This window comes from Anabrus simplex, chromosome 1 (assembly GCF_040414725.1).
Source record: "Anabrus simplex isolate iqAnaSimp1 chromosome 1, ASM4041472v1, whole genome shotgun sequence".
NCBI lineage: Eukaryota > Metazoa > Arthropoda > Insecta > Orthoptera > Tettigoniidae > Anabrus > Anabrus simplex.
Window position 1 is genome coordinate 1,405,606,440 of NC_090265.1, and position 27,595 is coordinate 1,405,634,034.

The following is a 27,595-nucleotide window of genomic DNA, read 5'->3' on the forward strand; positions in this document are numbered from 1 at the left end:
CTTAATCTTTGACCGAGAGGTTGTTTAAGACAGTTCGGTCTCATCGTGATTATTGTTGCTCGCTTAGCACCACCTGGGAGACACGTGCAGAGTAATGAAGAGGTAAATTCTGCAGACGTGAACAACAGTGGACCCCCATCTATACAATGAAGTTTGTAAATTGTACATACCACTTAGACGAGCAGCTTGTCTTCTTTCTCCCAAGTCTTTCCAGCCCATACTTTGCAACATTTTTGTAACACTACACTTTTGTCAGAAATCACCCAGAACAAATCAAGCTGCTTTTCTTTAAATTTTTTCCAGTTCTTGAATCAAGTAATCCTAGTGAGGGTCCCGTACACTGAAACCATACTCTAGTTGGGGTCTTACCAGAGACTTATATGCCCTCTCCTTTACATCCTTACTACAACCCATAAATACCCTCATAACCATATGCAGAGATCTGTACCCTTTATTTACAATCCCATTTATGTGATTTCTCCAGTGGAGATCTTCCCTTATATTAACACCTAGATACTTACAGTGATCCCCATAAGAAACTTTCACCCCATCAATGCAGTAATTAAAACTGAGAGAACTTTTCTTATTTGTGAAACTCACAACCTGACTTTTAACCTCGTTTATCTTCATACCATTGCCAGCTGTCCATCTCACAACATTATCAAGGTCATTTTGCAGTTTTTCACAATCTTGTAACTTATTTATTACTTTATACAGAATATCATCGTCTGTAAAAAAGCCTTCTCTGATTCCACTTCTTTACTCATATGATATATATATAAGGAAATATAAAGGTCCAATAATACTGCCTTGAGGAATTCCCCCTCATAATTATTACAGGGTCAGATAGAGCTTCGCCTACTCTAATTCTCTGAGATGTGCGGCAACAAAATTGTTATCTAAAGCGCATTGGACAATCTTCTTCCAATCAGTTGAAGATAAATTATTTATAGACTTAACCAAGAAACAACATATTTTGGATAATAAATTGGAGAAATTAAAGAGATCCAAATCGCAAGATTATCAAATTAGATGCAATAGTAGACCAGCAGACGATCGTAACCATTTTCATCCACCCGTAATTAACCTATCCAATACTCCCCTAAATCCAAATGAAGAAGGAATTTTAGCCAAGGGACCCAAACATAACTGGCCCGATTTGAACACAACCAATTCACTTATTACAATGATAACAGAATCGGAATTAGCCATCTCTAAAACGCCTTTAGACACACAAGATGAATTAAGATATGACATCAAAAAGAAACTTAATAACATCCTTTTTCGCAATAATTCACCTAATTTTCCCGCCAATTCTAATAACAGGAATGTACTAACCGATCTGAAGCTCCTGCACACCCTAAACAAAAAAATTAAGGACAACGACCTAATCGTGACCAAGGCCGATAAAGGCAACACGACCGTAATCATTGATAAGAATGAATATATCAGTAAAACATCAGATTTCTTTAAAGATAGTTCCTTTTCCATAATTAAAAAAGACCCCACACAAAAAGTCCAAAGACTCCTTAAACAAACCTTAAAAAACTCCTCCTTCCTACTCACTGAACATGAAAAAAGCCAGCTTATAAGTATGAACCCTGGACTTCCTACGGCCAGAGCTCTTCCAAAAATTCATAAGGCAGGTGCTCCCATTCGTCCAATCACCAATTTTAGACCGAGCCCTTTATATAAAACTGCACAATTTATTCAAAAGTTCCTAAGCAAAAATTACTGTTTTTCATCCAATAAATCGGTTAGAAATACCTTTGAATTAATAGACAAACTTAATAAATTTAACATGCAACCTCATTACTCACTTCACTCCTTTGATATCGTAAACATGTACCCAAGCATTCCAATTTCTAAATTAATTCCCATCATCAAAAGTAACTTATACAAAAACAGTCATTTGAGTAAATTGGAAATTCAAGATTTCATTACATTGTTAAAATTAGTCGTAAATAACAACTTTTTTACGTTTAATGATACCATCTATCAACAAAACGGTCTGGCAATGGGTTCACCTGCATCAGGCATTCTCGCAGAAATCTATCTGGACTTTCTCGAGAACACTAAAATCGACAATAAATTCAACAATATTCTCCTTTGGGCTAGGTACGTCGACGATGTCCTAGTAGTTATCAACGAGAACTTGGAAGATGCTCACACCACACTCCAAACACTTAATAACATCGATCCGCATATTAAATTCACATTGGAGTCAGAAGTAGATCAAAAAATCAATTTTCTGGATATCACAATCACTAGACAACAGGAATCTCTAACCTACAAGATCTACAGAAAGCCCACCCAATCGGCCGTCACAATCCGACAAGACTCAGCTCACCCCCTCCCCCACAAAAAAGCAACATATACATATAACAGTCTTGTACATAGAGCATTCAACGTTCCCATGAATAAAAATGATCTTCATACCGAATTGAATACTATCCGCTACATCGCCAGATTCAATGGCTTCAATAGTCATTTCATAGAAAACATCATTAACAAAAATAAATTTCGCCCCAAAACCACACTTAAAAAAGAACCACCTAAACATGACTCTTTTTCCATCTTCACTTACGTCAATGAAATCCACAAGATCACCAACGTTTTAAAGAAAAAAGGTATGAAAATAGCCTTTAAAACCAACAACAACAATACACAAATCTTACATAACACATCACGTGTTAATAAAATAAATAGGTACACAAAATCAGGCGTCTACAGGATTAAATGTAATACATGCTCTAATATTTCTTATGTGGGGCAAACCGGCCGGAGCTTCAACATTAGATATTTAGAACATTTCAATGCAGTCAGATACAACAAATTTTCAGCTATCGGCCAACATATGGTCGACTATAATCACAAATTCACGAATATTGAAACAGACATGGACATTCTCAAAATAGCTAAGAAAGGACCTCTACTCAATATAATAGAGAACTTTTACATTCATTTAGATCAATACTTTAATGCCAACTATAACCTTAACGAAATAACTGAGAAACCCAATATTTTATTTGACCTTTTCATTACTTATTACAGAAAAAACAAATCGGTCGTTCAAAATTCTTTCTTTAAGTCAATTAAGGGTCCCCCGACAGTACAAACACCTTCACTTCCTCTCCCGTCCACCCCGCCTTGAACCTTCCCATCCCTCCCACCCTCCACCACTTACGTCATTCCTCCCCTCCGTATTCACCTACCCCTTTCCTGCTGATCTACTCCGCGCCATGCTCACTCCGTAAGTTGCATTCAATCCAGCAAGTTTGTTCCACGCAGCGCAAGGTGAGTCATCGTTTATATTTTCTGGTGCCTCGCTTGTTCTCCATTCGATTACCCGCGTTAATACTATCTTCTTTCCCCAGGTTCATTGGGGTCCCGATTGATCTGAGACTTCTGTTCAACACAGAAAGCCTTTAATTCCACCATAGAACAGGTTCAACTTTGTCAATTTTAATCTGGTGCTAGTCTCATTGGACAATTCTTCCCTTTACGCAAAAGTGGAACTTACATCTACAACTTTCTAGAAGCATATACGTAGTTATATATGTCAATCGTGCAACAGAGGAGCAACTGCCAACCTGACTATCTCATCAAGAGTTTTTACTGTGACTTCACAAGATTTTACTTGTCATTGTGAACACTTCTGTTACTTTTATCATTATTCACAAATACGGTTTTTTCACTTTTATCTGTCATTCCACCACCATCCCATCCTTTTAGATCCTCTCATTTCTCCATACTATTTTTATCACTATGTCTTTTACTGTTGTAATTTGGCTAGGCTGATGATGGTCCACAGTGGACCGAAACTAGTACCTTTTAATGTCATTGTAATGTTTTTGTAAAAACATCACATGATTTTTTAGTATTGAGTAGGTGGAATATTAAAATTTTGTATTTACTTTAAGCACAGTATCCAGTAATCGGGAGATAGTGGGTTCGAGTCCCACTGTCGGCAGCCTTGAAAATGGTTTTCCGTGGTTTCCCATTTTCACACCAGGCAAATGCCGGGGCTGTACCATAATTAAGGCCATGGCCGCTTCCTTCCAACTCCTAGGCCTTTTCTATCCCATCATCGCCATAAGACCTATCTGTGTCAGTGCGACGTAAAGCAAATAGCAAAAAAAAAAAAAAAAAAAAATTCTCTGAGATCTGTTTTCTAGAAATATAGCAACCCATTCATTCACGCTTTTGTCTAGTCCAATTGCATCGCCTACTCTAATTCTCTGAGATCTGTTTTCTAGAAATATAGCAATCCACTCATTCACTCTTTTGTCTAGTCCAATTGCACTCATTTTTTACCAGTAGTCGCTCATGATCCACCCTATCAGATGCTTTAGACAGTTCAATCACAATACAGTGCATTTGACCTCCTGAATCCAAGATATCTGCTATATCTTGCTGGAATCTACAAGTTAACCTTACTTTCCTAAACCCGAACTGCCTTCTGTCGAACCAGTTATTAATTTCACAAACATGTCTAATATAATCAGAAAGAATACCTTCCCAAAGCTTACATGCAATGCAATGTTAAACTTACTGGCGTGTAATTTTCAGTTTTATGTCTATCACCCTTTCCTTTATACACAGGGACTACTATAGTAACTCTCTATTCATTTGGTATAGCTCCTTCATGCAAATAATAATCAAATAAGTACTTCACCTAAGGTACTATATCCCAACCCATTGTCTTTAGTATATCTCTAGAAATCTTATCAATTCCAGCCGCTTTTCTGGTTTTCAACTTTTGTCTCTTATTGTAAATGTTATCGTATGTAAATTTGAATACTTCTGCCTTTTGAAGATCCTCACATACACACTCCCCTTGTTCTTTAATGATTCCTGGAATGTCTTTCTTGGAACCTGTTTCTGTCTTTAAGTACCTATACATACACTACAATTTGTATGACTGCCAATTATGTTTGCCATCATGTTATCCTTAGCTGACTTCTTTGCTAGATTTAGTATCTTAGTAAGTTCCTTCAATTTCTCCTTACTTCCACAGCCATTTCTAACTCTATTTCTTTCCAATATGCACCTCCTTCTTAGTCTCTTTATTTCTCTATTATGACAAGGTGGGTCTTTACCATTTCTTACCACCTTTAAAGGTACAAACCTATTTTCACATTCCTCAACAATTGCGTTAAACCCATCCGAGAGTCTGTTTACATTTTTATTTACCGTTTTCCACCGATGATAGTTACTTTTTACTCCCTCGTGCCTGCTTTATCAACCATATGGTACTGCCTAACAGTCCTACTTTTAAGACCTTCCTTTCTATCACATTTATTTTTAACTACAACAGAAACAGCTTCATGATGACTAATACCATCTATTACTTCGGTTTCTCTATAGAGCTTATCTGGATTTACCAGCACCACGTCCAGGATATTCTTTCCTCTAGTTGGTTCCATCACTTTCTGAATCAGCTGTTTTTCCCATATTTGCCATTTGTTGGCCATGCTTCCTGTTCTTCTCATTACCTTCCCAGTTGACATTTGGTAAAATTCAGATCTCCTGCTACAATCACATTCCTTTCTATGTCCTTTCGCACATAGCTGATTATCTTATCAAATAATTCTGAATCACATCAGCACTACCCTCTCTCAGTCTGTACACTCCAAAGACATCAAGTTGCCTATTATCTTTAGAAATGAGCCTTACACCTATAAGCATCCTACACCTATAAGCACTCTATGCATCCGGAAAAGCGATAAGTATCTTATTTATCAGCAAAAGTTTGCTTCTAATCAATTAAATTTACTATATTATCTGGTATCATGTCTTATACGTCCGGCTCCATGGCTAAATGGTTAGCGTGCTGGTCTTTGGTCACGGGGGGTCCCGGGTTCTATTCCCGGCAGGGTCGGGAATTTTAACCATCATTGGTTAATTTCGCTGGCACGGGGGCTGGGTGTATGTGTCGTCTTCATCATCATTTCATCCTCAACACGATGCATAGGTCGCCTACGGGCATCAAATCAAAAGATCTGCACCTGGCGAGCCGAACCTGTCCTTGGACACTCCCGGCACTAAAAGCCATACGCCATTTCATTTCATGTTTTATATTAACTTCCCTTTAAAACATAAATTAATCATTGAGTATAACAATGTATTCAGATCCTTAAGTGAGCCTAAATATCATTATGTGACCTCGTGCGAATCAATTAAAATATCTAGGGAACATCATTCTCAAAGGCATTGTGCGATATCAATTCAGTTACATTTCTATACAAAGTAGCAATCATCAATATTAACCTAATTTTGCCATAATTAATTTGAGAGAATGTGATTTTTCAATAGAAATTCTAAGTTAAAAATGTCCAAGTGAACGAATACTCAATCTTATAGGAGTACCTTTTGATGGTCTTACCCTATAACAATATTCAATGAAAGTCAAAACATGTCATCATTATCATAATATATGGGTTTTCAACAAAGTATAATGTCATTAAATCATGAACATTACATCTTCTTCTTTACTCATATCAAATCTTATATCTTATCATTTCAAATATTTCACATATTTACCTTTCTTGACACACAAATAACCTTCTCCTGGTTTATTCATATCATTGGATCACTATCTTCTTAAATAATATCAACATTTCTTTTGTCTGCTGTTATTTCCATATCTAGTGCTATCCTAACTCATTATGATAATGTATCATACACATCACTTGGTATATTATTAAAATCTTAAAATATTCTCCTCATAAGAACTAAAATACGATATGGCATAATATGTTTGGATTCTTTGCTTTCACTGAAATGCTATTATCACATTACTATATGACATTTCCTAACTGGGGTTAGTTTTGTTTCTTAAGAAGACTACCTATTCCCTTTATATTGACATAATAAATAAATCACTCACGAGAATCTAGCATAATTTAGGTTATATTGAAGACAATAGTGATAAAACGTATTAGGTTTTAATTACAAATCATCAATTCATGTTAATATCTACCAAACTACATACATTTTATTTAAGAAACTTATCTCTTTTTCCTTTGCTTCCGGAATGATATCATTGCTCGTTCATCGTCCGCAGTCATGGGTGATGGTCATCTAGATGTTATATGCAGTGTTGGTCCAGCTCGGGTTTATCCAGATAGCCTTCTTAGAGAGCCATGACGATCTTGACTTGCTCAATTACAAAGATAAAATACATTGTTGAAATCAGCTGTAGCGTATGAATGATATCATTTGTTTTAAGATTGCTTTGCATATTTCTAATTTCTATCAGACCTCCAACATGTCTGCAATTATCTCAGTTTGCTTTATGAATTCATACAGCGATGATATTGTGTTATATCGACCGTTTGCTTCTCTCATCAAGGCCTTTTTCTTGCCGTCTGTAATATAGCTAATAACCAAGTCTTGTCACATATTTTATATATATATATATATAATGCGTTTTATATTAATATTCTTATATGTTTTGCGTTATCTTGTTATTTTATTGATGTTAATAATTTCTTTGTCTTAAATTATCTTCTTTCTCGATATTTTATAAGATTCAGCTCGCTTCTCAATCGCAATACATCTGCTTCCCAAGCTTGCTTTTTCATTTGTCTCTCTTGTACAGTGTTGGTTCTTTTAACAATTCGGATTCTTATTTTGCCTTTATCACTGCTATTACAATCCTATATGTTTCGACACTGCATTATTCTGAACTTCCATGACATTTTATGGAAGATAGGAAACTTATAACATTATTAATTATTTTTAATTTTGTTGTCAGTATTCGCGTTCATTCCAACTCGATTGAGTTTTATTTCTGGAATAGTGGAATCAGGAACATGTCAATGCTGAGAGGCATAAAAGGTTCTCAGTTATGGGGGCACAAATGAGCACGACAGGCCATAGCTTCACAAACATTGAACTATCGTAAACAAAATGAACAAAGGTGGATTAAAGAATACCTTGGAGAACATACACATCCACTTGGATCAACTCATTAATAAGGATAGTAATCTTAATGGCGTAACTGAATATAAGAATCCTCTCTTTGAACGTATTTTAATTTATTTGAAATAGTATTGATTACAGATTATTGTAAGAAAAACAAAAATGGATATCTGGCAACAGCTTGGATTGGAAAGAAGCTTGCTGGAGACTCTGGAAGTGAAGAGATTGCAATGGTATGGTCACATGAAAAGAATGGTGCCTCACAGGCCGTGGCGGCCGGTCAATACGTGCTACCGGGCTCCAGCACGTAGCTTGGAAGTGTAAGGAATTAATTATATTCAGTACAATTATTCTGGTGCCTTTTCTATGTTTTGAGTACAGTATGAATTTGTGTTTTGTGAAAATCAGGGCGAGATCTGTCGAACAACTACCGCCGTTCTCCCGCGGAACCTGGCTCGTGCTCACGAGAAATGAGCTCGGGCGTGTAGCCTGAAGGAAGCAATATGCAGGTGCAGCCAAGTTTGAAACACTCCCCATAGCCGGTGGAGTATACCGTCAACCGGGATCAACTTTCTATGATCCCGTCTATAGTTACTTTTTCTCCTGCAGGGGTTAGAAATGCTCGATGCCTCTTGCTACCGTGATGTTGAACGTGATAAGCGATTCTGCCACCAGAGAGTAGCATCATCTGGGCTCAAAAGGTAAAGCGTAACTGGGGGCAATCTATCGCAGACATAATGTTGTTATTAAGGTAACCAACCAATGCTTATTAAAATATCCATCTTCCTTTTGTGTCAAAAATAAGGAATTCGTACGTAAGTCAAAGAATCTTGGACTGACCCTAAATGTTATCCCGCATTAGAATGTACTTATGCTGGTAATAGAAGAGGTCTCAATGATTCTGTTGGTAGCACTTTCAGTTGCTTTGTGCGGTGTTTGATCTCGCGGTTATATTGTTGGTGCGTGTTTTTCTATCACTGTGTTGGTGCTTAAGTTCATACGGAGATTTATCCAGTTATTTATCCACTACAGTGTATATCAAGTGAAATTAAATTAGTGTTCTTAGTGAGGATTTATATTTCCATCATCCTATTTGGGAAGTGAGTATACAGCATGAATAGTGTGGACAGTTTGATGAAAGAACCATTTTCTAGGAGAACATTAGAAGAAAAAGTGAACATAAAAAGAATAGGTCGTCCCACTCCAGTCTTAAATTTAACTCAGAAGGCTTCGAGAGGGCGAAATTCCAGTTATATCAGGCATTTCAACTGTAAAGTTTACGACAATAACAGTTGGATATGTGGCTGTGATATAAGAAATGCTTTGTTTTGTTTTCCTTGCGTCTTATTTGGAAATAATGATATCTGGAGTACGAAAGGTGTGAAGGATCTGGGGCATTTAAACGAATATATGAAGAAGGATTCGTCGAACAGAAAACACATCAATAATGTAGTGGACCTAAGTGCTCTAGGAAATGTGAATATTGCAACACAGCTTAGTAGGGCAAATCATGACAATTTGCAGAGACATAATGCAGAAATAGAGAAGAATAGGTATATTTTGTCTAAAATCATTGACTGTATAAAATTTTGTGGGGCATTTGAACTAGCTTTACGTGGTCATGATGAGTCTTCCGTATCTGAAAATCCAGGAGTGTTCTTGGGATTAGTTGATTTCATGAGCAGTCTAGATAGTGCCATTAAGGAACACATGGAATCCAATAAGGTATTTAAGAGCACATCAAAAACCATCCAGAATGAATTGCTAGACTGTATGCTGGAAGTCTGCCGTGAAAAGATACTGGAGGAAATACATTACTCTAAGTACACTGCTATTATGGCAGATGAAACTACTGACGTTTCTGAAGAGCTACAGTTAGAATTGTGTTCAGATACGTATTAAATAGACAACCACTTGAAAGATTTTGGGGATTCTTTAATCCAGATGGACAAACTGCAGATGCAATATCTGAGTGCATACTGCAGCAGGTCAATAGCATTATTCGGGTTAATCCAGATAAAATTATCGCCAAAACTTGCGATGGAGCATCTGTGATGAGTGGTGAAAGAGGTGGAGTTCAAAAGAAAATCAAAGCTCACTATCCCCTAGCCAATTACATTCACTGCTACGCCCACCAGCTCAACCTCGTATTAGAACACGCGGCCTCTCAAAATTAAGCTGCGCGCGTATTTTTCTGCAGCCTGTCTGCATTTTCTGCATTCTTTTCCAGATCTCCTCAACGTCTGGCAGCTTTGGAGAAAGTGGTAGCACGAAGAATTCAACGATGTTCATCAACAAGGTGGAACTTCAAGTCTAGAACCGTCAATGTCGTGCATGAAAACAAAGATGCTTTGTTGCAATGCTTTCTGGACCTGGAAAAGTCGAAATCTGTAAGGACAGTTCAAGAAGCACGTGCACTCAGGCACAATTTGGAGGACGAAGAGTTCTTATTTTGGCTGTCCTTCTTTCACAGAATAATGCCTCATGTGGATATTTTGTACTCCCAGCTACAAGCAAGATCGACAGATGCTATAAAAATAGGAAAAGCTGTTGGCATTTTTAAGAAGACTGTTGCTTTAGTCAGGGATTCTGTCGATAAAATAGCAAATGAAGTTTCTTCAGAAATGCCACAAAGCAAAAAACGCAGAACGGAATCCTACAGGACGGCTGATGCTAAGGATGTTTGTGATCGAATCACCGAAGTGTTAGATCGTAGATTTGAGTCTCTTTCCTTATTTAGAGGTTGCAAATTTATTCGATTCGATGAATTTTAGCGAATATTCAAAACAGTTCCCTGTAAAAGCAGTTAATACTGTGTGTGACGTATACAGACTCCCAGACAAGAATAGACTAATGACTAAGCTCAGCGTTCTGTATGAAAGAACTGATTTCAGAGAAATTGACGGTGCAGTTCCTTTACTTCAACTGATCCTGAAGAACAAACTACAGGGTACCTTCGCCCAGATAACAGAATTGCTCAGGATTTTGATTACGATTCCAATGACTACTTCCGAACCGGAAAGATGCTTATCGAGTCTTAAAAGGATTAAAACGTTCCTTCGAAATACTATGTGTCAGGAACTGTTGAATTCATTAGCGATGCTATCAATCGAGAAAAAGCTTATCTCAGAAACAAAGAACTTTAACCAAAAGGTGATCGACAAGTTTTGCAGCAAGAAAGATCGCCGTATGGACTTCATATTTCGCCATTAGGTGAGTAAAAACAATCTTTCTCGAAAAAAATATTTATCTCGTAGACAATTGTCGAAGTATTCATCTGGTTCCAGATTAATGTTTTTGTTTGTTCTGTGTTATAAATTGTGAGAAATTATTATTATTGTTATTATTATTGTTGTTATTATTATTGTTGTTGTTATTGTTGCTATTATTATTATTATTAATATTATTGTTGTTAATATTATTGTTGTTGTTATTGTTGTTGTTATTATTATTGTTGTTATTATTATTGTTATTGTTCTTCTCCTTTCTTCATTTCGGCCTGCTGTGGACCACGTTATTTCAACCGTTTGCATCCGTGAGCTTTAATTCTTCCCCAGTACTCTCGCATTCTCGTTCTGTGAGCCTCCTTCCTTTCATCAGTCCACTTCTTGTCTGTTTTCAACTTTGGCCTTTCTTGGAACCTCTTGTATCCCTGGAGCTTTTTCTGGAGGGGAGCACGTTTCTGGATGTCTTCGAGTATGATTCCTAATTCTTGAAGGTCTTTTTCAACTTCGATAAACCAGGGTCCCTTGGTTTTCTTGTTAAGAAAGTAGGAAAAGATCCTATTGGTCTGTCTCTGTGTGCTCGTGCGTGCTATATGGCCATAAAAATTAATCCTCCTTTTCCGAATCGTGTCCGTTATCCTCTCCATTAATAAGGATAGTAATCTTAATGGCGTAACTGAATATAAGAATCCTCTCTTTGAACGTATTTTAATTTATTTGAAATAGTATTGATTACAGATTATTGTAAGAAAAACAAAAATGGATATCTGGCAACAGCTTGGATTGGAAAGAAGCTTGCTGGAGACTCTGGAAGTGAAGAGATTGCAATGGTATGGTCACATGAAAAGAATGGTGCCTCACAGGCCGTGGCGGCCGGTCAATACGTGCTACCGGGCTCCAGCACGTAGCTTGGAAGTGTAAGGAATTAATTATATTCAGTACAATTATTCTGGTGCCTTTTCTATGTTTTGAGTACAGTATGAATTTGTGTTTTGTGAAAATCAGGGCGAGATCTGTCGAACAACTACCGCCGTTCTCCCGCGGAACCTGGCTCGTGCTCACGAGAAATGAGCTCGGGCGTGTAGCCTGAAGGAAGCAATATGCAGGTGCAGCCAAGTTTGAAACACTCCCCATAGCCGGTGGAGTATACCGTCAACCGGGATCAACTTTCTATGATCCCGTCTATAGTTACTTTTTCTCCTGCAGGGGTTAGAAATGCTCGATGCCTCTTGCTACCGTGATGTTGAACGTGATAAGCGATTCTGCCACCAGAGAGTAGCATCATCTGGGCTCAAAAGGTAAAGCGTAACTGGGGGCAATCTATCGCAGACATAATGTTGTTATTAAGGTAACCAACCAATGCTTATTAAAATATCCATCTTCCTTTTGTGTCAAAAATAAGGAATTCGTACGTAAGTCAAAGAATCTTGGACTGACCCTAAATGTTATCCCGCATTAGAATGTACTTATGCTGGTAATAGAAGAGGTCTCAATGATTCTGTTGGTAGCACTTTCAGTTGCTTTGTGCGGTGTTTGATCTCGCGGTTATATTGTTGGTGCGTGTTTTTCTATCACTGTGTTGGTGCTTAAGTTCATACGGAGATTTATCCAGTTATTTATCCACTACAGTGTATATCAAGTGAAATTAAATTAGTGTTCTTAGTGAGGATTTATATTTCCATCATCCTATTTGGGAAGTGAGTATACAGCATGAATAGTGTGGACAGTTTGATGAAAGAACCATTTTCTAGGAGAACATTAGAAGAAAAAGTGAACATAAAAAGAATAGGTCGTCCCACTCCAGTCTTAAATTTAACTCAGAAGGCTTCGAGAGGGCGAAATTCCAGTTATATCAGGCATTTCAACTGTAAAGTTTACGACAATAACAGTTGGATATGTGGCTGTGATATAAGAAATGCTTTGTTTTGTTTTCCTTGCGTCTTATTTGGAAATAATGATATCTGGAGTACGAAAGGTGTGAAGGATCTGGGGCATTTAAACGAATATATGAAGAAGGATTCGTCGAACAGAAAACACATCAATAATGTAGTGGACCTAAGTGCTCTAGGAAATGTGAATATTGCAACACAGCTTAGTAGGGCAAATCATGACAATTTGCAGAGACATAATGCAGAAATAGAGAAGAATAGGTATATTTTGTCTAAAATCATTGACTGTATAAAATTTTGTGGGGCATTTGAACTAGCTTTACGTGGTCATGATGAGTCTTCCGTATCTGAAAATCCAGGAGTGTTCTTGGGATTAGTTGATTTCATGAGCAGTCTAGATAGTGCCATTAAGGAACACATGGAATCCAATAAGGTATTTAAGAGCACATCAAAAACCATCCAGAATGAATTGCTAGACTGTATGCTGGAAGTCTGCCGTGAAAAGATACTGGAGGAAATACATTACTCTAAGTACACTGCTATTATGGCAGATGAAACTACTGACGTTTCTGAAGAGCTACAGTTAGAATTGTGTTCAGATACGTATTAAATAGACAACCACTTGAAAGATTTTGGGGATTCTTTAATCCAGATGGACAAACTGCAGATGCAATATCTGAGTGCATACTGCAGCAGGTCAATAGCATTATTCGGGTTAATCCAGATAAAATTATCGCCAAAACTTGCGATGGAGCATCTGTGATGAGTGGTGAAAGAGGTGGAGTTCAAAAGAAAATCAAAGCTCACTATCCCCTAGCCAATTACATTCACTGCTACGCCCACCAGCTCAACCTCGTATTAGAACACGCGGCCTCTCAAAATTAAGCTGCGCGCGTATTTTTCTGCAGCCTGTCTGCATTTTCTGCATTCTTTTCCAGATCTCCTCAACGTCTGGCAGCTTTGGAGAAAGTGGTAGCACGAAGAATTCAACGATGTTCATCAACAAGGTGGAACTTCAAGTCTAGAACCGTCAATGTCGTGCATGAAAACAAAGATGCTTTGTTGCAATGCTTTCTGGACCTGGAAAAGTCGAAATCTGTAAGGACAGTTCAAGAAGCACGTGCACTCAGGCACAATTTGGAGGACGAAGAGTTCTTATTTTGGCTGTCCTTCTTTCACAGAATAATGCCTCATGTGGATATTTTGTACTCCCAGCTACAAGCAAGATCGACAGATGCTATAAAAATAGGAAAAGCTGTTGGCATTTTTAAGAAGACTGTTGCTTTAGTCAGGGATTCTGTCGATAAAATAGCAAATGAAGTTTCTTCAGAAATGCCACAAAGCAAAAAACGCAGAACGGAATCCTACAGGACGGCTGATGCTAAGGATGTTTGTGATCGAATCACCGAAGTGTTAGATCGTAGATTTGAGTCTCTTTCCTTATTTAGAGGTTGCAAATTTATTCGATTCGATGAATTTTAGCGAATATTCAAAACAGTTCCCTGTAAAAGCAGTTAATACTGTGTGTGACGTATACAGACTCCCAGACAAGAATAGACTAATGACTAAGCTCAGCGTTCTGTATGAAAGAACTGATTTCAGAGAAATTGACGGTGCAGTTCCTTTACTTCAACTGATCCTGAAGAACAAACTACAGGGTACCTTCGCCCAGATAACAGAATTGCTCAGGATTTTGATTACGATTCCAATGACTACTTCCGAACCGGAAAGATGCTTATCGAGTCTTAAAAGGATTAAAACGTTCCTTCGAAATACTATGTGTCAGGAACTGTTGAATTCATTAGCGATGCTATCAATCGAGAAAAAGCTTATCTCAGAAACAAAGAACTTTAACCAAAAGGTGATCGACAAGTTTTGCAGCAAGAAAGATCGCCGTATGGACTTCATATTTCGCCATTAGGTGAGTAAAAACAATCTTTCTCGAAAAAAATATTTATCTCGTAGACAATTGTCGAAGTATTCATCTGGTTCCAGATTAATGTTTTTGTTTGTTCTGTGTTATAAATTGTGAGAAATTATTATTATTGTTATTATTATTGTTGTTATTATTATTGTTGTTGTTATTGTTGCTATTATTATTATTATTAATATTATTGTTGTTAATATTATTGTTGTTGTTATTGTTGTTGTTATTATTATTGTTGTTATTATTATTGTTATTGTTCTTCTCCTTTCTTCATTTCGGCCTGCTGTGGACCACGTTATTTCAACCGTTTGCATCCGTGAGCTTTAATTCTTCCCCAGTACTCTCGCATTCTCGTTCTGTGAGCCTCCTTCCTTTCATCAGTCCACTTCTTGTCTGTTTTCAACTTTGGCCTTTCTTGGAACCTCTTGTATCCCTGGAGCTTTTTCTGGAGGGGAGCACGTTTCTGGATGTCTTCGAGTATGATTCCTAATTCTTGAAGGTCTTTTTCAACTTCGATAAACCAGGGTCCCTTGGTTTTCTTGTTAAGAAAGTAGGAAAAGATCCTATTGGTCTGTCTCTGTGTGCTCGTGCGTGCTATATGGCCATAAAAATTAATCCTCCTTTTCCGAATCGTGTCCGTTATCCTCTCCATATGCTGGTACAGATCGCTGTTGTGTCGTCTCCTGTACTCACCATTTTCTTTGATTGGTCCAAGAATCTTTCTCAGGATTTTTCTTTCTTTAGCTTCTAGCTTCTCTTCATCTCTTCCCAGGAACATTGTGGTCAAAGTATGTTCAAGGAGTCCTGTGAGCAGTGGCGGCTCATGAAAAAATCGTCCTACGTGCTACAAAAAACCCCAAATACACTGTTTTCAATCTGCATATTGCCATGATGAACAACTCACAAGTTACTTCAAACTTAACAACAACAACAATAATAATAATAATAAAAACAGATATTGAAGGTCCTTGAAATTAGAGATGTGAACTGGCATCACAAATATGAGCAGCATCTGCGGATGGATAGGACAAACTGGAGGCGGCTTGTACACAACCGCACCCGGCTTGCTAGAGCAAAGAAGTGATGTTGATGATGATGATGATGATGATTATTATTATTATTATTATTATTATTATTATTATTATTATTATTGTTGTTGTTGTTGTTGTTGTTGTTATTGTTGTTGTTGTTGTTGTTGTTGTTGTTGTTGTTGTTGTTGTTGTTGTTGTTGTTGTTGTTGTTGTTGTTGTTGTTGTTGTTAAGTTTGAAGTAAGTTGTGAGTTGTTCATCATGGCAATATGCAGATTGAAAACAGCGTATTTAGGGTTTTTTGTAGCACGTAGAACGATTTTTTCATGAGCCGCCACTGCTCACAGGACTCCTTGAACATACTTTGACCACAATGTTCCTGGGAAGAGATGAAGAGGAAGACCTCGTGATGTTTGGGAAAAACAGATATTGAAGGTCCTTGAAATTAGAGATGTGAACTGGCGTCACAAATATGAGCAGCATCTGCAGATGGATAGGACAAACTGGAGGAGGCTTGTACACAACCGCACCCGGCTTGCTAGAGCAAAGAAGTGATGTTGATGATGATGATGATAAGGTAGAAAATATGATAATCCTGTGAATAGCAGAAACAAGATTAAGCCTCCAAATTTCCAAGTCATTTCCCCTTTATCCCACTGAGCAGTAACAAGTAGCAAGGTAGCCAAGGTTATGCCTCCCAACCCTCTTTCTACCTCCTCTCACCAACGAGCTGGCTCCAACAAGTTTGCACCATTACGTTACAAGATACAAAACCGTACCAACGGCAGTGAGACTGCTCTAAAGCCAGCAATAATTCGAGACTCCTTATTAACGAAGTGAGTTAATATTCATTTAGGCACAAAATTATTTTACATAAATGATCAACAGTTAAATATTCACATTCCTATTTTACTTCTTTTGATTACAGATTATTGTTGCAATCTCTACAATGATCATTCAACCATAGGATGTCCCTTGTTAACGAGCATTAAAAATTGAACTTTATGTTATATAAAGAAACACCACAAGTCATTCATTTTAAGGATTTATTCAAGAGATTCTCAACAACACAGTGCAGCAAGAAAATAGATATAATGCCTTGATCTATAGTAATTACCGAACATACACCTGCATATACCCCAGCATCAGTGGATAGGGTCTAACACATCCCACTCTGATGAGTCTACTGTCAAACCTAAGACGAAACGCTGGTTAATAGAGCAAAACGCCTGAAAAGCCTTACATCTGATATGTTTTTGACATGTTCTATTGGTGAAAAATATCTAATTCCCTCCATGGGAATTTAGAATTTTCCATTCGGAATTGCTAGGCGGGCAATATTTCCATTGTGGTGATTTATCTCCCGTATGCAGTTATCAGACTGTGCCTCTTACAAGGGCTTCTGATAAGTTCACCTGCATACACCCCAGCGTCACTGGGTAGGGTCTGATACATCCCACTCTGATGAGTCTAGTGTCAGACCTAAGACGAAACGCTGGTTAATAGAGCAAAATGCCTGAAAAGCCTTACATCTGATATGTTTTTGACATGCTCTATTGGTGAAAAATATATAATTCCCTCCATGGGAATTTAGAATTTTCTATAAGTTTCTATAAAGAACTTTTTGATGAACATTATGACAAACTGTCACAGTTTTTATAAAAAAAACATTTAAAGTCAGTAGATACCAACATGATTAATTCTCCCACAACCAACCCCCTTCTCCCTTCCACTCCTCTGTCCCCCTGCCCCTCTTTAGCTCATTACATCATTACCTTAATAACCAATAGTTTTTAAGATTTTATGCATGTTTTTAGAAAATTGTAGAAAAGCTATGTCTTTAGTACATTTTTGTTGTTTTCACCTAAGCAAGGACAATATTTTAAAGAGGGACTTTTATTTTCACAGATAATTCCTCACATTTGCAGCAAGAATATATATGTGGCCTCCCCAACGTCAAATCAAAATGCTTATGGAAGAGTTTCAAACAGAACTTGTAGTTTACACTCAGATCTGGATGTTTTTCTTTGAAAAGTTGCCACATAATTTTTATGTTGAGGTTTGAGTTTAAGTATTTGTAAGACTTACTAGTGTAATGGGCTTCTTTGTGGGGAAAAGAGTCTATATACAGTAGCTGTCAATAGCCTTTATAATATGTCCCAGTTTAGCATTCCCCAGAGGATTTTACCCTTGTAAGTCTCTTGGTACTTGCCTTGCGACAGTAGTTTACATACTCTTTTGGCACATTCAGGAGATATGCCATGGACAGAAATAAATGCACGTTTACATACTTGTACTTTTCCACTAGATGTAGGCACAGAATATTGTAAAGGAATGCAACTTTGATTTACCACTTGTTGTGTCACCATTGTCCGATTTATGCCTTTTTCTTTCTATTGGCTTGCACTCAATCAGTGACTGAAGATAAGCATCGTGTTCGGTTTTGGTATTGAAATCAATAAACTTGGCATATTTTGCAGTTGTTTTGTCCTCTGTAATCTTCTCCAGGATAAATTTCCATCTGCACCTAAACAGACAAGCAAATTCAGATCAAAATTTCAGCCATCAAAATATTAAAAAGTTTTTGAATGTTCCGGCTTAGGTTAAACAAACCTTCTTCAAAACTATGTTTCAGTGTTTAAAAAGAGGTTACTGTTAATAAACTATTATTATTATTATTATTATTATTATTATTATTATTATTATTATTATTATTATTATTATTATTATTATTATTATTAGCGTATGGTAACGTACACAAAAACAATACAAAGATTAAATATACAGCACAAAATAATTATATACATAATTACAAGATATACACATAACATTGAAAACAATCATGCAAGCAAAAGGGTTCAAAGAGTTAGATCTAAGTTCTCTAGCCATTGTATGGCCTCAGAAGAAGCCACCACAAAGTCCTGGCTGGATCCAGCGAATGCCCTTCCAATGCATTCGGTGACAATATGATTGATAGTCTGCTTAACTGCACCACAGTCGCAGGCTGGAGATGATCTCATTCCCCATTTAAACAACATTGATCCACATCTCCCATGGTTAGTACATACTCTGTTGAGGGCTACCCATGTCTTGCGGGGCAAATCAAAGCCAGCTGGAAGATTCTTATAATTGAACAGTGTCTGCCATTGAATCGGAGCTACACTGTTCCACTCTTGTTGCCAATCAGTTTTTGGATTGAAATCCCTCCTAACAAGTTCCTGTGCTATTCGAATAGGAGGAGATCTTGATTTTAGGCAGCTGAATCTGACGTTAACATCTTCATGGATAAGGAGATCAGGATTGGTTAATATCTTGTTGTATTCTCTGACCAAGTTATTCAATCTTCTAAATTCTAGGAGGTTCTATGTGGCTGAGCACTGGCAACCAGAAAAGAGGAGTAGATTTTACTGTGCCACTTATGACACGCATTGTTTCATTCAGGACCGTGTCCACCTTTTTAGCATGAGAGCTGTTGATCCAAACTGAAGAACAGTACTCAGCTGTGGAAAGCACCAGCGCCATAGCTGAATTGCGCAAAGTAAATGTAGAAGCTCCCGATGTGGAACCAGCAAGTTTGTGGATGATGTTGTTGCGTGACCTTAATTTGGCTGCTAGGTTGGTTAGATGTTTCCTGTATGATGGCGTTTGGTCTAGAGCAACTCCAAGATATTTGGGGTTGGCATTGTGAGGGAGAAGGCTTCCATTAAGTGACACTTTCAAGGTGATATTCGCTTGCTGGTTATTTAAATTGAAGACGCAGGTTTCCATTTTATTAGGGCTTAGTTTCAAGCACCACATTTTGAAGTATGTGCACAGAACATCCAGGTCTACATTTAAAGTTCTCTCTATCACATTAGCATCCACATGCTGACTAATTATTGCCAGATCGTCGGCATAAGCAAATTGACGAGAGCTCGTGACAGGTATGTCTGCAATATACAGGTTAAACAGTAATGGAGAGAGAACAGATGCTTGAGGTAGTCCATTGTTAAGTACCTTTTTTTGCTGTGATTTGTATGCATGACTATCTGGATAATTCTATTTGAGAGCATATTGTTAATCAGACGCAACATTTGACTACTTTGTCAGTTTGAAGAAATATACAATACCTTCTCTCCACACTGTATCATATGCAGCTGTTAGATCAATAACCTGTCTCAATATGTGTTGTCAGAGCAAGCACCTGATCTTCACAACTATGTTGAGGTCTAAAACCAGCTTGTTCGATTGGAATGATTCTAAAAATTAGAGGATTTATTCTATTGTAGATAAGCCGTTAATAAACTAACAACTCTTGACAGGTAGGTTAATCAAGTAGGCCTAGTGTTTATAATAATACTAAATTTTAAGCAAGTTAGTCTTTCTGTTTAATGGCACCAACTATACAAGTATGTGTGAACAACTAAGGCTACACTATGTTTATAGGTTTACCTGCAATTGAATCCGTGTTCTTTTTGTTTCACCACATTTCTTTTCCAGTGTTCGTATTCTTCATTCTTGACTCGTGATTTTTTAAATTATTTCACACTTGTATAGAATTACTAATATCACTTTCACTTGAACTCATTTTTACTCGGAAACAAACATTGACAACAACAAACAACAAACTGAACACATTTACAGCTGTTTTAGGTTGCATTAAAATAAGGAGGAGCAGTACTACCACCAGCTACAAACTTTAAGTCACTTGAGAAACAACACATCTCCAGGACTTGTGGTGTTTCTCAAATGAACGAATGTTTGAACATCTCGTATCACTGTGCTTACTTATTGGAGATGTGGTGTTGAATAGGTATTGGATGTGCCTTGCTTTCACTAACAATTTGGTATGTATAACTCTCTTTCAACAGAAAATGAGGTGTTTCTCAAATGACTAATTCAATTGTACTAACTGAAGAAATTGCTTAAGGTAATAAATATATAGTATCGATAAGGTGGAATAAATAGTTAATTTTAATTTATCAAATACTTCAGACATCGATACTGATCATGAAGTTTATTGCTTGCAACTGTATCAAAAGCTCAACTGGTCCGCTAAATTCTCCTGATGTTATAGAAAATGTGTGGGATTATTTTGAACTGTGGGTAAAACGTGACACAGCATCCCTGCAATTTGGTGGCTCTACGGGACCTCATCATCAGTGAGTTATTACAGCTAGATATGGCATACCTGCAGAAACTTATGGACTCCCTTCCTTGTCGAATCAAGGCAGTTATCATAGCTGGAGGTGGAGTTGAACAGTATTTGAAAAATGTCTCCAGGGGGTAACTAATCTCTTGTCTGGTGAGCTTAGAATAGACAGTAAAGGAAATCAAACAGAAATTTGGAAAAGATAATCAAAGTTATAGGAGAAGAAAATCCAAGTTTTGTAGATTTTACTTAATCTGAGTCTGCAAGATACTTGGAGAAATTGCTGAATGATATGAATGTAGTCTTGGAGCAGGAGCACATGATCAGAATAAATCTAAACTGCAAGTAATGTGATGAGTCGAATGAAGTCAGGGGATGCAGAAAATATGACATTTGGTGATGACAAACAGGAAGTAAATGTACAGTGGTCTGCCAAATTATTATACTCAGATTGAAAATACATGGATTTGCTAACATTTTGGCAAAATAAATATATTTCTGGTAATATTTCATGTATTTTCTTTATTTAATTTGTATTTCGCATTTTCTATATACCATTTTCCACAGAAAAAGCAGTTTCTTAACTACAATTGTATTTGTAATGATCAAACGTTTAGTATTTTGTGAAGCCCCTCTTAGCCGCAATCAGTGCAGAGACCGTTCTTGGCATACTTGTAATGCATTTTCTTACCAGTTCCTCCATATATGGGCTGTTTCTAACCTTATCAAGTCTTTCTAGGAGTATGTTGTTGCTTGTAATGACACCTTGTTTAGTAATTTCTTTTTTCAGTGTCTTCCAAATATTTTCTATTGGATTCATGTCAGGCGAGTTGACTGGCCAGTCCAATATATTAATTTTTTGATTCTGTAGGAATGCTGTTACCGATTTAGCCTTGTGGCATGGTGCTGAATCATGCATGGAGGTAAAATCATTTTTCGGGAACCATTCTGAGACTTGAGGCAAAAGTTCGTTCCTTAGCAACAGCTCGTGCTGATCCTTCCGCATCGTGCCTTGAACAATATACAGAGGGCCATTACCCTTGTTGATCATCACAGATCAAATCATTATGGAGAGAGGTTGTTTCACCCAATCTAGGGTGTACAAAAAATTCTTCATTGAATTTTTCATTGCTGCGGTGTCGAACAAACTCTGTTTTATCATCAAGGATCTGTATCGAAGATTCATCTGAGAAGCAAACCAAAAAAATACAATGCCAGTGTATGAAAGTATTATTCAATATTATCTTATATCATGAGAACACAAGAAATTTCATGTACAATTTTACAAACCTCATTCCTATCTTCCTCTAACTAATTTTTGTGATACTTAGCACACACTGAAGCCTTTTTTGTTTCATAGCAGTTGTCAACTTTGGTTTCCTTAAAGGGCGGTGGCACTTCAGATCCATTTCTTTGAAACGCCGCTCTAACGTTCTTTGCGATAAAGCAATCCCAGCATTCCGAAGTTTATTTATTAACACTTTAGCAGGTGTACGATGAATTTTTGTTGCATAATTGCGAATTATTCTGTCAAGTCTGGACGAAGTTATCCTTTTTCTGCCACACTGACCTATGCGGCATGAGTCAAGAGGTGTGCTTGTTTTGATTTTTTGGCGATATCTCTCACCGATGACTGTGAAACCCCACAATTGATGCAATCTGCCATTGGTTATACTAACAGTGGGGCAATAATGTAGAAATTGTGGCTTTCTTACGAAGTCTTAAGTCACAACGCTTCCCCATCTCAATTTCTAGGTTAGAATCCCTAAACGGAGAATAACAACGGATTTAAAGCGTCGTTCCACATGGCTTACTATTACTAAGTACTCCGCATTCCTTACTGTAAGAGTAACTTGTAATTACTAACCTTAAAATAGAACAGATAAACTACAATAACCAGAGGACATCAACGAGCAATAGTAATACACAACTTACGCGCCAATAGTGCCGAAGTTCCAGGCTGACCAACAATGACACAACACTATTTCAGGACTTGTCAACTTCATGATATATTTAGCAGTCTCCAAAGAATAAATAACTCATGAATGGACAAGCTGTAGGACTAACAATGGAAAATATAACAGCTTTGCCCTTCAAAAAGGCAATAACTTGTTCTGAGTATAATAATTTGGCAGACCACTGTATATAGTTATCTGGATAGAAATAATCAATTATGTTTAAAGTAAAGAGGACATTAGATATTAATATGATTCAAGTGAGTTATTTTGTACTACGTTTATTGACGAGCTTAGCTTATCAAAGTTACTGACCTGAAAGAAGTTTTCACAGAAACTGACTAAGTTTCCTGGTAAAACTGAATTTAAGTATTTGAGTTTTTTAACTCGTGTAATTTATCTTGGAATGTTTGTAAGATATAATTATACATATTCCATTATTGTGATGTCCAGTCAAATTGTTGATGGTTTTAATTGATCCTCAAATTTCCTGTTTTCCTGTATTATATGCTTTCTTTTTTGTGATCCCTCCAAAAACAGAGAATATCTATATATCATTCTCCCTCTAAGATACAGATCACATTTCTGCATATTGTAAAAAATTTCTGAAATTATTTACAGGTTCATGAAACAACTTTTCATGTACGACCTCCAAAATCAGATCTGAAGTTCAGTGAGCAAAAGTTAGAACAAACTACAACATTGAAGTCTAACAAACAAGATGGGCAAGTCTCAGGAGCTGATTCTTCTCATGAAATGGCGGATATAGAAATTCAAGATATCGATTCGGACATTTTAAAAGGGGACCATTGCAATGCTGTGATATATCTCCACATGAGTGGATCAGAGGATCTCAAGTTCACATTAAATAATTCTAAAAACACCTACTAGATCAGTAGTAAAACATGAAAATTTCATTATTCCATATGAAATGATTAAATGTTTAAGTTTTGGACTATCCAAAATTGGTGCATAAAGATAAACTGAATCTCAGAACTTACGCATTGTCAAATAGGAAAACATTCAAAGCAATATGAAGAAAATAAATTATTTACTTTGTGGAAAACCTTCAGTTACTCCAGGCTTTTGCAGTATTTAAGAATAAACATCATGGAATTTTCTTTGTGAAATCTCTAAATTCACAAAACACATATCATCACAAGAATATGCATAAAATACCATAATAATTATGAGAAGATATATTCTGAAAAATTTATAGTTTTTAACCAAATATGCTGGGATTTTATTCTCTGGCTTAGGAATCCCCATCAATTTCTTTGTATTTTTAATATAAAAATATAATGTTTTACAACCTCCTACCAATACCAAAAATGAATGGATCTGAATGACTGTTTCATTCTTTCACTAATTCATCAAGTTTTATGTACATAATATTGTAAATAAAAATAATTCTGTAAGTATTCAAGCTATTTCGCATTTCGTCCCAGTGTGACAATCAAACTGATGAGCTCATTGCCACAACCGGGATGAAATACTGTTAATTTCATGACTGAAAAAACCCTAGAGCTATTTTTTTTGTTTTGGGGGTTAAAATTTTAAAATACTTTGTTGACAGACAAGATCCATAAAAGATCAAGATTCATGGCCAGTGCATACAGTGGAGGCCATTGCGTAGGCTATTTGGAGTCACAGGCAGTGCCAATGAACTATGAGAGACTTGGTCTCTTCTACAAAAACTGATGCCTACTAGGCCATCAGATGATGTTGATATCTATTCCCACAGGGAAGTGAAATATTTGTCCTGAATGAGTAAATTCATAATTTCATTATAAATGCTCCATTATTGGACATTATAAATCTCTAACCAACCAAGCCCCGCGGTGTAGGGGTAGCGTGTTTGCCTTTTACCTGGAGGCCCCGGGTTTGGTTCCCGGTCAGGTCAGATATTTACCTTTGCAACTCTCCTGGACGACAGAGAATAGCCGTAACCCACCAGGTAGCCCACCTCTCCCCTTCAGGGTGGGGAATGAAAGCTTGTAAGTAGTAGTAGCCTCCACTGTATGATGCACAGGCCATGCATATTGGTGAGTATGCTAATTGCCAAATGATGAGCCCAAATTAGCGCACTGGTGCAAAACACTTGCAATTGGGAATGGGTTGGTTGGAAGATTTATAATGTCTAATAATGGACCATTTATATTGGATTTATCAATTTACTCATTCAGGACAAATATTTCAGGTTTACCTGATGTGAAAATGGTAAACCACAGAAAACCATCTTCAGGGCTACCGACAGTGGGGTTCGAACCCACTATCTCCCGGGTGCAAGCTCACAGCTGCGCGCCCCTAACTGCAAGGCCAACTCGTCCAGTAGCTTATTCTATATGGCATGCCGAAGGTTCCTTAAGGTTGCACAGTATGCAGCTGCATTTATTGTTGTCCCTTGTGGCATAAATTTGACTAACAGGACTCCACACCTGTTCCAAAACACAGTTGTCATAATCTTGCGTGTTGATATTTTATGTTTGGCTTTCACTTTGGCTACAGAATTCATGTGTTACCATTCCACTGACTGCCGCTTTGTTTTTAGAATTACATGAGACACCCATGTTTCATCCCCATGACAGTGCGGTCCAAGATTTCATCTCCTTCCTCACTGTATCAGGTCAGAAAGCACTGGCCAACTTTTTTTTTTTCTTTCCTCAGAAAGCAGCTTGGGAACCCATCGCAAATACGATTTTCTGAACTGCAAGTTTTCAGAAACAGTGTTGTACAGAACTGACTTTGAAATTTGGGGAAATTTCAGAGACAAAGTGGAGATCGTGAACCACCTGTCTTCATGAATTTTTGCATCAACTGCGCACACCAAATCATTTTAGGAGGTCAGCCTGATCATGGTTCATCATGAATGTTCTCCTGTGCATCCTTGAATGACCTACCCATTTATCCATTTTGCTGTCACTCATTGCATTGGGGTAAACATCTGCTGCTGACATGTTCCTTCCTGTCAGAAACGGAATCATTGACTGCATTTCACAATCGGCGGGCCATTCGGCTGTCTTTAACATTTTACTCTCTCACTATAGCGTATAGAAGAGGAAGTGTATGCTCTTCTCTTTTCACTCATAAGCTGACTGAAGAAGTTGTGGTCCTTCCATCAGCGGCAGCACAATCACCAGAACCGAAGCAGATGAGACTTGTCATTAGTGTACGTTACATTTTGTATCAAGCTAACAGAACTTATATTGCTTTCCATTGTCACTGTTAAGAGGTTTAGGCAGTTTATATTATTGATGTATTTATTAGTGAATAGTGCAAGTTGTGTTATGTCTTAAAAACAGTAGTGTACATCACTATTGTACTTGAAGACAGGGTGTTTCAGTGTGGGAGTTACTGCTGCAACATGCCCACATGTTTCATACCTGGTTATACATCTGGATATGACAGATCTTCTTCAGTTAGGCACTTCTTTATAACCCCTAAAGGGAGTAGCATCTTCCTGAAATGGGAGAAGGCTGTACGGAGATAACATAGACAGCTGACTCCTCATAATTGTTTCATGTGTGAAATTCATTTTTGAGATAACTTCTTAATAAAAGTAGACTCATTTACAGTGAATGGTGAAAGAGTAGAGATACCGAAACAGTGGTGGAAATTAAAATCGGAAGCATTCCTCCATATATTTCCTATTCTGCCCAAATATCCCTCTATGACAGTTAAGAAATTTAACTTTCATGAAGAGGCAATCGATGTGAACAGATGTCTTTTAAAAGCCCTAATTAGAACATAAAAAAATGTCAGTGATCAGCCCATATGCTTAGCAGTTGAAGATAGCACTGATGCCATAAATGCTAAGAAAGCAATTGCTTTGTTAAAGAGGAGATTGAAGAATCCGATACATAATTTCAATAGTACATAGAATAAACTAAATGTCGCTAAAGCTGAAATCAGTTCCTTGAAAAAATATTTCAGATATAAAATAAAAGAGCAGTTTCAAATAATCAAAACAATTTGCATCTCTCAGCAAAAAAAAAAAATATATATATATATATGTATTTGATACAATGTTAAAGAAATGAGATATAGTGATGAATTACTTTTTTATTCTATTTTGAAAATAAAGTCTCCTGCCGGGAGTTATTGGCATTGCTTAAATCATGACTTGGTGCCTTTGGCTTCTGAAGCTCATTTAAGAAAATGTGTGAAGGGCCTTAAATGTTTGTATACCGGTAGCATAAATTATCATGCTACTGCTGCCATAGCACAATTTTTTAGTGGAAAGAATGAGCATGAACACCTAGGGGATGCTGATATTTAATGAGGTAAAGCTTACAGAAGAAATTCATTTAACTCGGATTCATCATAAGTGAAGGGTTTGTTGAATTGGGAACATTTACTTCAGAGGAATGCAGGGATCAGTTGGCAAATCATGCCCTAGTTTTCATGTTTGTTCCCTTCCAGGATAACTGGATCCAGCCCATAGCAATATACACTAGGTGGAATGCCAGCCCTAGTGACATAATTACAAAAATTTTCATTCAGGTTATCAT

At 37.1% G+C, this 27,595-nt stretch overlaps 1 protein-coding gene across 6 annotated transcripts in view; it reads left to right on the forward strand.

Annotated features, from left to right (window-relative positions):
* The window catches only part of LOC136858371 (zinc finger protein 594), a 393,129-nt gene that overhangs the window by 332,748 nt on the left and 32,786 nt on the right, over positions 1–27,595 (forward strand). For 5 of the 6 annotated variants that reach the window (XM_067137860.2, XM_067137864.2, XM_068225531.1 and 2 more), the window contains one exon: positions 23,706–24,494. The exons of the other annotated variant lie outside the window; for it this stretch is intronic. In XM_067137860.2, the coding sequence (XP_066993961.2) occupies positions 23,706–23,975 (270 nt within the window). In that variant the 3' untranslated portion in view covers positions 23,976–24,494. Of the gene's footprint in view, positions 1–23,705; positions 24,495–27,595 lie in introns of those variants that run through there. 6 annotated transcript variants of the gene reach the window in all.